Here is a 14,140-nt window from a genome sequence, read left to right on the forward strand (position 1 = left end):
ACACCAGCTCCCACCCCTGGTTGTGTACAAACATGAATACAGAGACAGGAAGAAACAGGAATTTCCTTTTTGTCTGCATGATACTCAAAACCACTGGGTTTGTAGCACAGCTGCTGCTGCAAGAGAGAAGCACTTGGCCCAGAGTCTGTTTATGTGTTTGCACCGAGAAAGCGATCTTCGTTGCAAGGAGCTCTAAGTGAGACAGACTCAGAGAATAAGAGAGAGATAATTATCTAAATTATGTTCGTGCTATTATTGAAGACGAATATAGTTAAAATGTAATTAAATATGACAGGCTAGCAGGATGTAAGCCAAGCTGTGGAATGCTAATCATCAATTACTGCACCCCCTTAGGGGCATTGAGGAGCGCTGGAGCTTGGGGATGGGGACTGAGCGAGATGTGGAGTATGAAAACAGCCCCCTCTTTTCACGACCCCCCCACACTGAAACACTCCCAGTGTCCCCAGGACACAGACCTTCCTGTAGCTGCCGCAGGGTTAGAAGCTCCACTCCCAAGGAGCTGGCCAGGGTCAGGGCCTTTTCTTTGAGAGGAAACTCTAAAAAGGAAAATTATGCTATGAACAGGGAAGGCAAAACCCAAGACAGGCTCACGTGAGAGCAGTAAAGGCCCAGAAATCCCAGGTGCACTGTAATTGGGACAGAAAATGACACGTTCTGTTCCAGGAGGCTGCTGCGCACCCTCCATCAGTGCAGGAGGAAGGGCGCGCCCTTGGCTGTGCATTGAAGTCACCTGAGGAGCTCAGGCAGGGCCCGCCCCAGAGGCTCTGAGTTTTCATTGGTCTGAGGTACGACTTGGAGTTGGAATTTTAGAAGCTCCACCGGAGCAACTGAAGACTATCAGCGCTTCCTCCTTCCAAGAGCCTCCTTGTCCTGGTCTTGAGGCTAAGACGAGAACAGCATAGAAGATAGGTTTGTGGGGTTTTTTAACTGAAACATAATTTGTGTATCAGTTCTGGTGCTGGATCCCCAAAGAATTTTGAGGTGGTGGGAGTCCTGTACAAGAATTAGAAATTTAATTCCTTCCATTTCACCACCACCTGAGCTCTGTCTAAGGCTGGAAAAGAAACCTGGCCACCTGCTTGGCCAGGTGGGTGATGCAAGCCAGCACAGCAGCCCAGGGCGGACCCAGGCGTGGTGGAGACCACCAGAAGCCAGGCCAGGCCTGTTCACCTCGGCTCCAAGAGGGCCCAGGGATGCCGGATCTTCTCGTTTTCAAGAGAAACCAAAAATTTGTATTTTTATTTGTCATCTCCCATTTTTTAAGTGGCAGCTAACTCCAATTTTAAAAATTACTCAGCAAACCAGCAAAATATGTCTGTGAGCCTCCCATGTGTGACCTTTGCTCTCAGGAAGCATTTGGCTGATCAGCATGTGACCAAGTGATCATGATCCTGGTGGCTCCTAACGAGCTGTTTTCCTGCCATCTCGGGTCTGCAGTCAGGTTAGGCAGATTTGGTCCCTGTGTACCTGAGCCTGGCACATGCAGGGCTCTCAACAAATGGATGTGGAACGGATGGACGGACAGGGTGAATAAGCAGGTCCGAATTCCCTGTGAATCAGGCCAGTGAGGCAGCTGTAACATCTGCTGCATAGACACCCTCTCTCTGGAGCAAAGGAGGGGACCCCAGGACCGTCCAGGCTGGCTGGGAGCTACCAGGGAGAGGCCCCCAGGGCCTAGTCTGAGGGTGACAGCTGGAGAACCCCCCTCACCCAGTGCTGGAGGACACGCTCTCCTCACATGCCCAGTCCAGGGCGCATCTTTAGGAATGATGAAAGAGATGGCTGTGGCCCTTGGCCATCGCAAGGGCGAGGAAGACAGTAAGAACAGCTTGCTCCGAGGGACGGCAGGCAGCTGTGGGTCAGCTGTCGAGGGCGAGGCGCGCTCATAAAGGACTGTCAGCCGGCTTCACCAAGTCGAACTCTCAAGGCCTTGGACACAGCAAGTCTCAGAGCCACAGGGCTCGTTGATAGGGGACAGCCTTTAGTTTCCTCCCACTTCGGGAATCTTCCTACAAGGTTCCTGTTTGCCTTCCAGCCCTGCTCCCGAAGGCCGTGCACACTTGTTCCCCGCGCACCCTTTCTGCTCCTCCTCACCACCGGCTCTGCTCCCTTTCTTCACTCTGCTTTTCTTGATTTAACTTTTGAATTTTTTCACTTTTTATCAAAGTTACACATGTACATAGTTGTAAAAACCAAGTAGACCACAGGCTGTAACAAAGAGCAGCAGTCCCTTGCTTTACCCTTCCCACCCCAAGTTCCTCTCCCACAGGCAACTTCTTTCCTTTTTTCCTTAAAAAATAAAGTTAATATTTTGAAAATATTGTATAGTCAAAGAAAATACATTTAATATGGTTTAAAAGTTAAAAACTATAGGGACAGTGAAATGCCCTCCTCCAGAGAGGATGGTTTATGCATAAACAGATGTGCTTTTTCCCTGTTTTTCTATACCGTGGAGATCTCTAGAGTCATGCCCCCACCCATGGCTGACTCTCCTCTTACTCCCCCCCGACCCCCCCCACACACACACTTCCATCCAGCTATCCAGCTGCTAGTCTTTCTTTTTTTCTGTCCTGCTAGTCTTTCCTAGTAGGGAGAGAGATGTGCCAACATTTTCTTAGCCAGCCCGAAGGGATGGGCATTTAGGTCATTTCTATTCTCTTGTCCACACCGTGCCGCCAGGCTGTCCTATGCTGCTGTCCCAGTCCTGGTGGGGCCAGCATAGAGCAGACCGCAAGCAGCGATGGCGGAGGAGTTGCGCCAGGCCTGTGGACATTTCAAACGCTGCTGGTTGCGGATGTGTCAGTTTGCACTTCTTGCCGGTGTGAGCGTGCCCTGGACTCTACTTGTCCAGCCCAGCATGCGATCAGACTCAGATTGGGGGGCAGACACGTTCATTTGTTTCAGACCTGTCTTTTGCTCTATACCTTCATGTTTCTAAACAACATGCTTATTCTGTTTCTTAATTCTGTTATCAAAATTATCTGTTGTCTTCCTACTTTGGAAGTGGTTTAGGCCTTCTTGCCCTTCCCCCCACTTCCTCTCCCCCCATCCCTCTCCAGTTACTGCTTTTCTTTGTATATCATTTATGGTCGCCACTAGCATGACTATGTAACTGTTGTTCAGAGCTGTCCATGTAACGTGTTATGATCACCTTTTTTCATTCGTCTGTTTTTCCTGGAGTTAAAAATTACTTTGTATTTTACACATTTCATTAATTTTCTATGACCACTAACTCTTCCCCCTAACTTTTAAAGAGGGATACAAATTCCCTCAACCTGCGCTAACGTCTCTGTTAAGTCAGTGTGGTTTTTCTCCTGAGAAGGCCCCCTGGGAGCCCCACCTTCCCTCTCCCTCTGGTTGCCCCCACCATCTGGGCATTCCCAGGCCCCTGTTCCTGTTTCCTGGATTCCACGACTTTCTTTGCCTTCCTTTAACATTTTGTTTGGTGGAGTTCATTTTCCATTAGTTTCTTGTGAATGCACGGAAGTAAATTTTTGAGCTTGATGCCTAAGTGAAAGTTTCCTTGTTCTATCCTAATACTTGACGGTAGTTTGGCTGGAAACGGTCCTCTGGCTGGGAACTAAGTTCTCCCTCAGCGTTGGACTGAAGGGCTCCCTTATCCTCCAGCTCCCATGTTGCTGTTCAAGCAGCTCATTGGTCTGGCCCCCACCTCTTCCTGTTGCCCTGCTTCCCTCCAGAGCTTTTAGATCCTCTGGTGTCTCGGGAACATGCTGGGGCCGGTGTTTTCTCATGGACTGTGGTGGCCTCTTTAACTTGGACACTCAAGTCCTCAGGCCTGGGAAGGTGTCTCCTGCTACCTAGGCGATTTTCTAGCTCACTTCTCCACTCGCTCTGGAACAGCTCACTGGGTAGTGGACCTCTTAGTTTGATTCTCTCCTTCTCTTACCCTTTTTTCTCTCTTCCTCTTATCCTTTTTCTTCTATTTTCTACTTCTGAAAAATTTCCTCAACTTAAGTTTCTATTTGGTTGAGTTATGTATTTCAACTCAGTTTAATTTATGAGAGCATTTCCTTGTTCTCCAAATATTCCTTTTCATAGTATTTTATTCTATTTCAAACATGTAATAATACTTTCTCTTACCTTTCTAGAGGGATTATAGGTTTTTTTTCTGAAGTTTTATTCTGCTTGCTGAATTATATCTATATCCTCTGAGTTATTTTTCTTTACTGTTTGCTTTTGGTCTCTATCTTTCATGTTAGAGTCTTTGATCCTTGGCTGGCTGTTTGCTTGTAAAAGTTAGGCATTGAGAAAGCTGTCTGGGAGCATCTGCATGTGGCTGTCTGGTGGGCCTCACTAAAGGCCAGCAGAGGGGATTGGGTGTTCCCTGGAGACCCTGCCCCCATTCAGACCCAACCCAGGAGCCCTCTCCCAGTTCGGTGTGGCCTTTCCTCCTTCCGTGTTGGTCTTAGCCATTTGTCCCTGTGCCAGAGGGAACTTCCTTAATACATTACCCAAAGTATGCTCCCCGCTCTGTCTACTTAACTGCTTGTTTCCCCCATGGCCCTTCTTTAACTTGGATAAAATTGTTTGTCTCTCTCTTCCACTAGAATGGAAGCTTCTTGAGGGCAGAGTCTAAAACAAGGCCTGTTCCAGGGAAAGCACTTGATAAATATTTATGGGGAGAAGCATGGAGGGACAGAGAGAAGGAAAGTAGATCAGTATCCTGAGGTCTTTCCTCTTGCGCTGGTCAGTCTCCTGCCTGGGGGTTATGCCTGAGTGCCCAGAAGTCTCCTTCTGGGGTACTCACTTCCATGTGACCCCTTCCTCTTAGCCCCTGCAGAACCCAACCTTCTGTGCCCAACACCCCCAGGGTCCAGACCCTCTATGTTCAAGGACTCCAGAGTGAAATCCCTGTCTCCTGCCAAGATGGAGGGGGCCCGTTCCCACTGTTTAGGGAGGAGGACAGGAGAGTTGGGGTGGGGGTGGGGGGTCCACCTGCTCCTTTACCTGCTTTCAACTAGTGCTCTTGGTTCAGCCCCTACACACGTCACCATCAGAGGCACTGATGACTCAAGCACATGAGCCTTTTTAGGCTTCTGCAGGGTGAGTCCGCCTGCTTCCTAGTGTCTTCGATCTGAGGTGTTGACACAGAGATGGTAACATCTCCTTAATCTTTCTCTGTTTTGTGCTCGTGTGTGTGTGTGTGTGTGTGTGTGTGTGTGTGTGTGAGAGAGAGAGAGAGAGAGAGAGAGAGAGAGAGAGAGAGAGAGAGATAATACACATATTAAATATGAAACTTTATTAAATTCCCAAGCTGTGTTTTTAGTGGAGGAAGCAAAGATTAACCCAGGGCAGTGGTCAGCAAACCGCAGCTCGAGAGCCACATGCGGCTCTTTGGCCCCTTGAGTGTGGCTCTTCCACAAAATACCGACTTCTGCGCATGGGCCACAAAGTTTCAATCGCACTGTACATGCACGCCCGCATGTGGTATTTTGTGGAAGAGCCACACTCAAGGGGCCAAAGAGCCACATGTGGCTCGCAAGCCGCAGTTTGCCAGCCACAGACCCAGGGGGTTAGTTTGCCGTGTCTCACTGCCAGTCTGGCCCTGGCCAAGTGCTTTCTTGTCCCCGTGCCCCTGCTCAGCAGGTCTCCTACAGAAAGTTCTGGCATTCACACTCTCTCCAATGTAGGCAGCAGAGTGGTGTGTTTGCAGAGCGGAAAGACCAGGCGCCCTGGGCTTGGGACCCTCGGGTCCCAGGGAAGGCGGGCAGGGCATAGGCTGGAAAGCCCTTCTCCTCGGTCCTTCCTCCTGTGGCCCTCAGGGGCCTGCATCCAGAGTCCTGGCACACACCCTCACTGACAGATGGTGACAGTTCGCCGCCCCCCGTCCCTGCTTCCCCCTCCCCCCCCCCCACCCCGGGCGATAGCTCCACCTTTCTCCCTGGTTTTTATATTTGCACTTTAGTTAATTCCACCTCTGGCAAATTCTCACATAAATGCAGATGTGTTTTAATCCCTTTCTTCTTCCTCTTTCTTTTTATTTATTTAAAGAACTGTTTAAAATACAGAAGAGATTAAAAAGTAATATAACATTCTCTCACATACTTATCCCCAGAATTGACTAGTTAATATTTTTCATATATACTTAAGTCTTTTTTATTTTAATCAAAGAAATACAATCTTCCAGTTAATGTTGAAGTCTCCTTTGTTCCCCCAAAGCAATCCCATCCCTACCCTCTCCTCAGAGACAGCCACTGCCATGGGTTCAGCATATGTCCTTCCAGAATATTTAGAAAATGTTTTACAAGCATATGTTTTAATGAGTAACCTCTGTGCAGTGTTGTGCGTGGTCCCGCACTCTGGGTCGCGTCCTCTAACTTGCGTGTGGCAAGCCTGTGCTTTAGATCTTTCGGCTCCCTCCACAGTGATCTGTGTGGAGGGAAGGAGCCTCCCGCCTTCTCCAGGTCTCCAGTGGGTGAATATAAAGATTTAACAGGAGCAGCCAGCAGGTACGATGCCTTTACCACATTCGAGGCACTCAGTTTCCTCATTGAATTCTCACACCCCTAAACGGTTAGTGCCGTTACCCCATTTTCACACGGGAAACTGAGGCTTCGGGGGCTCTCATTTGCCTGAGGTCAGCTTGCAATCCCTGGGTGTGTGATGTCCCGTCCTGGGGTCAGGACACCAGCACATACGCGAGGTGTTCGTCATGTTCTGGTGACGGTGAGCAGTCAGTGCCAGCCTCCTGGTTGTTGGAAAGTTGCTGGCTCTGAGCACACACAAGTAGCCAGTGACCCGGCCTCTGTGGTCAGCGGCACCTGTGGCTCTCGGGGCTACTGGCAGGTAACCCCTGCCTCGCTGCCTGCCTCTGAAGTGGGACTCAGTTGGCTGCCCACCTGTGGAGCAGACTGTGGGAACCACATGAGGTCGATCTCGATTGAGAAGCACTTGGGAAACCTCACCGTGGTCTGCAGCAGGGAGGCTGTGGGAGGACAGGCCGAAGCCCCGTGACCTTATCAGCACTTGCCCACCATCTTCCAGCCACATCCCCACAATTTTACACTCATTCCAGTGTTTATCCTCATTCCGCAAGCAGCAGCCCTAGAGAGATTGTTTTAAATCTCTTGTTTTTCTGGCTTGTTTAATTACTACTATGGCAACAACATCTTTTTTTATTAGCTTCATATATTTCAGCCTCATTGTGGGTTAAATTAAGTTTTATGGGTGGGCCTAGGAAGCCAATCAAGATTTATAGCTTTATTTCTCTGGAAAAAAATGCTCCTAAGCATCAAACAACTAATTACAAGGGAAGTTTTGGAACACCACTGGTTTGTGAGTTGGGACTACTATACTGTTTGCATTGTTTTCTAATTAGTTCACAGAGGGATAGCTGATCTCCCCACAGAGATGATAAACTTCTTAAGGGCAGCCACTACATCTTGTGTGGATGCCCCATAATACCAGCAAGTGCCAAGCTCACAAGTGTATTCAACAAACACTTGTTCATTCCTCCAAAGCCCAGCTACCTCTCTCCTCCAAGACATGGGTGCTGATAGGGTGCGTGGGCCCCCTGGGAACCTCTGCAGTAGTCATTGAATCATACACTATCCCCCTTGGAGACTCACAGATGAGGCCAGGGAGGCACTGTGTCCTGTCCGGGGTCATTGGGCTGCATGGTAATTACAGGAGTAATAACCATGTCAGCTATTGTTTCTAGCACCTAGTTAGTACACACCAGCACTATTCTAGATCTTTTACATTTGTTAGTTTAATATTCACCAAAAATTTTTGATAGTTATTGTTATTACTAGTGGCCTGGTACACAAATTCATGCACATTGAAAGGAAATTAGAAGAAATATTTTAATATCACTATTTGCCCTTTCTTTATAATAGAAGTGTCAACCAAATTCACGATCGACAATGACAGATCAAAACACACATTGGTGCTAGTGAGAGCTTTGCATGTATTGTGCACGTGCGAGTCAACTTAGCCTTTTATATACATAGAATAAACTTGCTTAGTTAGACCTGCTTTCTGATGTAGCTAAACTTTTTCCAGCCCAGTGAAGCACCATAACTCTCTTTCAGGTAATTGTCAGCAACACAGCAGTAAATATCAACACGAAGCAGATTACTATTGTAGATCACACAGGGAGAACAAAGGGTAAAATATTTAACTGCAGCAGTGTTTGACTATATTCTGTGCAGTGAGAAAACCAGAAGTCATTTTCAGGGTCCACCATTTTTTACTTCTTTTCAGTCGGGTCAAGTTTTTAAGCTTTCTAAATCTCCATTTTCTGGCTAATGAAAAGAAAATAGGATTCCACTGAGTCTATCTACCTATCTCAGGACTTCTGTGAGGATCAAATGAGATGAGGCATGGGAAAATGCTTCACAGACATTTGGTTAAAGTGTAAAATGTTTCCACCTGGCTATAAAGCAAGTCATGTTCCTGGGCTGAAGAAACTCCAAGGAGGCTAATCACTAGGGAGAGGAAGCTGCTGGACATTGCTATGTGATGTCATTACCCAGACGGACACTTAGCATATTAGCCTTTTATATATGTAGATTAGATGAAGAGACTGAATCCCACCAAGGTTGAGCAGTTTGCCCAAGGTCACAGCTGATGAGAGTAAGAAAGTGAAATTCAGACTTGGGTAGCCTGGCTCCAGAACCCATGCCATCAACCTTGGGACCATCCTTCCTCCAGTCCATGAAGGATCAGGATTAAGGCCTGCAGTCTGGACTGCCACCAGAGACCCTCTCAACGGAAGTACCCTGCATCATAACACAGGCTGGCCTTTTCGCTGACTTCATGTCACGTGACCGGTAGGAGAGCCTTAGGCAGTAGATTAAGATAGGTACTTTTGAAAAATGATTACATATACTCTACCAAACTATAGTAAGTGTCTCTTGAAATTCTTCTATCCCAAACTAAAAGTTTGATCAGCATTTTGGCAGACATTGTTATAGACACCTTTGAGTAGTATACACCTTTGATAGTATACATGACAGTGTAATGTAATTGGGACCTCATTCTGTAGCAGGGGGAGGTGGGGGGTTAAGGGGTGGGGGACACATGAGGAGATTGCAGCTCAGGAAAGGGACGGACTTGTCCAGTGGAGAGCCAGTGAGTGCAGGGGGTTTTGTGGTTTCGGGGTAAGTGCTCAAAGCAAAGTCCATGTGTGTTTTTTGACACCCGTTACTCAGGTTCAGCCCTGCCTCTGACCTGCATCAGTGCCAAGCCCCTGTTGCTCCCTGTTTTCTGTGAGTGTTGCCTACCAGAAAAGAGATTCATGGTGGCCTGGCCAGGCAACTCAGTTGGTTTGAGCGTCATCCCAATACGCCAAGATTGCGGGTTCGATCCCGGTCAGAGCACATACAAGAAACAACCAAATGAATAATACATAATAAATAAATAATAAATAAATAAGTGGAACTACCAATCGATGTTTCTCTCTCTCTCAAGTCAATACATTTAAAAAGAGAGAGAGAGAGAGAGATTCAGGGTAATTGGCAAGTAGGAATATTTCTACAGCTCTCAACAAAAACAGTTGAGCTTTTGAGTGGACTAGTACGGTGGCGTTTCCTGGCACTGTGGATCTCGGCTGCGTAGCCTCCGTGGAGGTTGCATATGATTGCAAATGTGGCTCAGCCATGAGGACTGTTCCAATGCCACCTTCCCTTCCAGCAGCATCAAGGCTGTTTGGAAGCAGTTGGGGGGAAATGGAATCTGAAACTTGGGGAGGGAGTGATGCTCATTACCTCATCCTAACCATCTTCCTTCCTACTGATACCTTGGTCTTAGGGTGGATCCAGTTTTGCTGAAAATGAAATCGTCTATTCAACCTCAGGCTGTGTTAGTGAAAATGAACTCTAATGTGATTAGATATTAATGTAATGGCATGGAGGATTGGTATTAAATTGAGGCCTTTGGATCTTATTACTCCACAAATGCTCCTTCCTGCTCAGGCTGCTGCCCTGCCAGCCCTGCCTCCCCAAGCAAAGCGAGGGCAGTGGTGTTGGGGGAGAAGGGCAGAGGGAGATGGTCAGAGCAGCAGCAGTGAGAGGAGGGCGACCCCAGCGCAGCCTTGTGCCTTCCCTGGGCCTCCAGTCTTCCTGGTGGAGGAGGAGGGGTTGGGCCACAGGAGGCTGGTTCCGACCTGCCTGCACTCTCGGGACCATGAGCGTGTACTGGGGACCCTGAGCCTACAAGGGTCAAGTGTCACCTTCACATCCAGAAGCACTTGAAGGTTTTTTTGGGAGGCCTAGGGCTAGAAAGCTAAGGACAAAATCTTTACCTCCCCCACTCCCACCCCTCTCCACCCCAATCCTTTCTGGGAAGCTGACTTGAGCCTGGTAGTTGTCACTGGCTCTTGTCACTTATCCTTGGCCTGTTTCCTTTTCCTGGATGGTGGTCTGAGAAGCAGGCCCCCGCAGGGCCCCCACTTCCCCAGACCTGCCAGAAGGACACACGTCTGTCATGGGTTCCACGGCTTAGCTGGGAAGTGACAGCCAGACCTGTGAGAGCCCAGGCCCAGGGTGGAAGCCCCACAGGGCCCGCCGGCCCCCAGGCCACAACCCGCCCAGCAGACTCTCCAAGATCTGGGTGGGTCTGGGAGCAAAACAATCCCTGTAGAGAAAGGGCCAGGAGCGCCAGCGCTGGGATGGTCCGCCGGCCTCACCTTCATGTATGAATGATAGCGTTTGTACAAGGAGAGTGATTCTTCTTGTGCTGTTTCCAGAAAACTGCTTTCTGCAGCACAGACTTTGCACACAGGATGATAACGACTTTTTAATGACCTTAAGGGGCCTGGTGTCCAGGCAGCAGTGAATCAGTCTCAGTGGGAGGCTCATAGCAGAGAGAAGATGGAACACCTGAAACCAGAGGGGAAAACAAACCACAAATGCATCATTCTCTTTGGTGTGTTCCTTGGTAATTAGACAATTACAGGAAGCAGCTCCCAGCAGCTGGCATCTCCACTGTGCAGTGGAGGAGGGATGGCAACAATGGTGAACTCCTCACATTTATTACAGAAAATATTATTGGCGTTTATAGTCGTGGGTGCCATGCGTTCCTCCCGGGCTTTCTGATGAGCTCTGAGCGAAAACCACGAGGGAGCTCCTCCTCTCAGGGCTCAAGCCCGGCTCTGGGGGCTTCAAATGAGCTGGCTTACCCTACTGATCCGTGAGGAGCTGCCTCTGACATATCAGGGCTGCTTTGGGGCCCACCAGAGCCTAGGCAGTCCTGAGAATAAACCTTTGGGGGTACATTTGGAAGCTGAAAGGGAGGGTGGAGGCCTGTGAGAAATTGCCTCTTCTTCCCTAGGTGCCATCACTTGCATGGGGGGGGGGTCATCAGACAGGAGAACTGGGGTTCACCCCTCAGTGAGTAACCCCCACTTCTCTAATCATGGTGCTGGGACTTCACAAGGCACTTGCCCCGCCCACAGTCCTGCCCTGATTCTCCTCTTCCCAGAGCCCCCCAGGGAAGTCACTGAGCCCACTCGGATGCGGCCATGCAGCCGGCAGCCCCTGAGCCAGGCCCGTCTCACAGCGGAGATGTGTTTACACGAACTCCCGCTGACCTGGGTCACGTCTTTTTGGCCACACTGTTGTCACAATGTGAGCTTGGTGTGCAGTTGTCACTCATTTGTGGAGAGCTTTATAAGAAGCCACGTCACCTTCACAGAAGGGTAGAGCACCTTCCCCAATGAGACTGTAGGCTCTGATGGGAACATTGGGTACCGTTGCCTCCCTCAGCCACATGTTCCGTGCAGCCCTGTCCCTGACCCCCATCCCTCCTCCAGCACAGGTCTCCCGGGAACAGACAGGCGGCCTTCCCTCTCCGTGTGCTCGGTTAACTATGCCGTCTAACCAGGCGGATGGTTGTGCTTCTTCCCTTAGGTCCTGGCAGTCGGTAACTTTTGAAAGACAGCCTGCCTCCTTCATCCGAATCGTTGGAACACACAACACAGCAAATGAGGTAAGGGTCTCCTTCTGAAAGACGCTGTGATAGTTCCTGATGTACAGGTAAAGCTACACCGAGGTAAGTGGAACTGTTTGTTCTGCCCGCTAATGGCCTGTTGTCGATAGCTTGGTACAGAAGAAAGCCCTGCCCGTGCACAGTGGGGGTATCGTTACCGTTTCTGAGTGTCTCTCCATCAGCTACTGAAAGCCAATCCTGTGGCTTTGCTTACTCCTCCAGCCCCTGCGGATCGCAACCACAGGGACCTTGAGAGGTCAATGCCCTGTCCTCAGAGTCCTCTGCCTCCCAGAGGCCCCGCGGCTCAGAGCGTGGTGGTGAAGGAACCCAGCCCCACGGGGCAGCCGTGGCGCAGTCGCTGGGTTCCTGTCTGCCTGCTGGGTCCTGTGCCGGCTGCATAGCCGTGTTTATGGCCGAGCCGCCTTCCGGGCCTGCTCCTCCCTGGCCCAGGCCTGGCCCCCGGGGACAGACACTCATTCCCATGGACCATGCTGTCTGTGGATGTTCCTTCACCTTTGGATTTAATGAAGACAGAGTGGGCGGGTTCTTCCCCATTTTGGTACCCGTGGTCAGGGCAGCAGTCGGGTGAGGTGCCTGGGCCTCAGGCATCACTGTGCTGTTTTGTCTGGATTGGAAATGACTTGGGGAAAGGGCGCTGGGTTCCTCTGGGTCAGGAAAGAGAAGGCAGTGCCTACAGGGACTGCAGTACTGGGGCACCTGGGGTGAGGGAGGCCACAGTGACCGCAGAAGGAGGGCGAGTGCCATCGGGGCTGAGCAGGCATGCCTGCGCTGTGTCCCCTCCACGGTATGGAGTGTCATCAGGCGCACAGGATCGTCAGGGTTCACTCACAGTGGCGTTGAGTGTCGGCATCTGCTTCCATTCTGAGTTTAAAATAATAGTTAATTGCTGACCTTTCTGTTCTTCGGGTGGGCGTGGCGTAAGCACCAGGGGTGAGGGTTGGTGTGTGGCTGATGGTCTGAGTCTGTGCACTGAGCCTGCCCATCCCCCACTTGCTCTTGCACAGACGGGTGTTTAGCGTGGACTCTGAAGGACCGCAGGTTACAGGCAGAGTTATGAGGAGCAGTGAGGTTGAAACTTCAGAGGTAAAGGAAAGGCACAAAGATAGTACCAGTTCTGCAATTTCACCTTAACACGATATTTCTCAGATCTGCACGGACCAGCCTCCCGGGCAGGCAACCAAGGCCCTGGCGTGGGGCTCCCCCCCTCCCCAATCCCGGGCTCCCCCCCCCCCCCCCCAGAAGGGGCCTGTGCTTGAGGTGGAGTGCTCTCCAGCATCATCTTGAAATTCTTAGCAGATTTACCTTTGAATTCTTTTATAAGGGAAGCCCCATGGGGCAGTGAAACTCCCACCTGGGTCTTGGAGCCTCAGCTGGCACTCAGGCTCGTCTCCGCCCCTTCTGCCTTCCCAGGAAGAGTGCCCTGACCCTGGTGGCCCCTGCCTCTCCTCAGCCTGCCCACAACCATTGCCATCCTTCCCTCCCAGGGCACTGGCACGTTTGCAGGGAGGGTGCGAGCCACGGGATCAGGCCCTGGCGCTGGTGAGCGTCTGGCCTAGAGTCCCTGGTGCCAAGAGAGTGCCCGTGACAGGTGAAGAGAGAGACCAGAAAAAAGCTTTTCCCGCCTTTTGAACAGAGGTTTCCATACAGGGCTGGGATCGAACATTGTGTTTGTCAAATCAGATTCTCCAGAGCACTTCCAGGTGTTTCTGATTCACAAAAGCATTTTTAAAAGTGAAAATATTGTGCAGATTTATATTCATTTTGCCTTTTTATTTATTTAGAATAAAATCGATGCACAGTCACAATATGTTTCTTGCAGAGAACTTGTAAATAGTTCTGGGCCTCGGAACACCTTTTATCTCTTTATTTCAAAACACAAACTTGAATATTATAAAAGTAAGCCAATGGGTAATTTTTAAACCACAAAACAAAGAATTCTAAACATCAGGTCATAAAAGCACTTTTTTTGTCATGTAATGAAAGTCAGTTTAAGGCTACATTTTAATACATATATGATCCCCATATTTTTTAAGTTTTGTGCATAAATCCCAATTTTTCTTACCACTTAAATTTGTTAGCTAAAATGAAATATTGAGGTTCTGCGATTACATATTACAACAAAAGGAATTCTTCAGTGGGAGAGGGC

At 49.5% G+C, this 14,140-nt stretch overlaps 1 protein-coding gene across 4 annotated transcripts in view; it reads left to right on the forward strand.

The window, feature by feature from the left end:
* Nucleotides 1–14,140, forward strand: part of BTBD9 (BTB domain containing 9) — a 431,208-nt gene that overhangs the window by 403,082 nt on the left and 13,986 nt on the right. For all 4 annotated transcript variants that reach the window (XM_070418646.1, XM_070418647.1, XM_070418645.1 and 1 more), the window contains exon 10: nt 11,895–11,973. In XM_070418646.1, coding sequence (XP_070274747.1) covers nt 11,895–11,973 — 79 coding nt within the window. The remainder of the gene's footprint in view (nt 1–11,894; nt 11,974–14,140) is intronic.

The sequence above is a fragment of the Myotis yumanensis genome, unplaced genomic scaffold (genome assembly GCF_028538775.1).
Source record: "Myotis yumanensis isolate MYYU_CA2020_CCGP unplaced genomic scaffold, mMyoYum1.0.hap1 SCAF_6, whole genome shotgun sequence".
In the NCBI taxonomy this organism is placed as follows: domain Eukaryota; kingdom Metazoa; phylum Chordata; class Mammalia; order Chiroptera; family Vespertilionidae; genus Myotis; species Myotis yumanensis.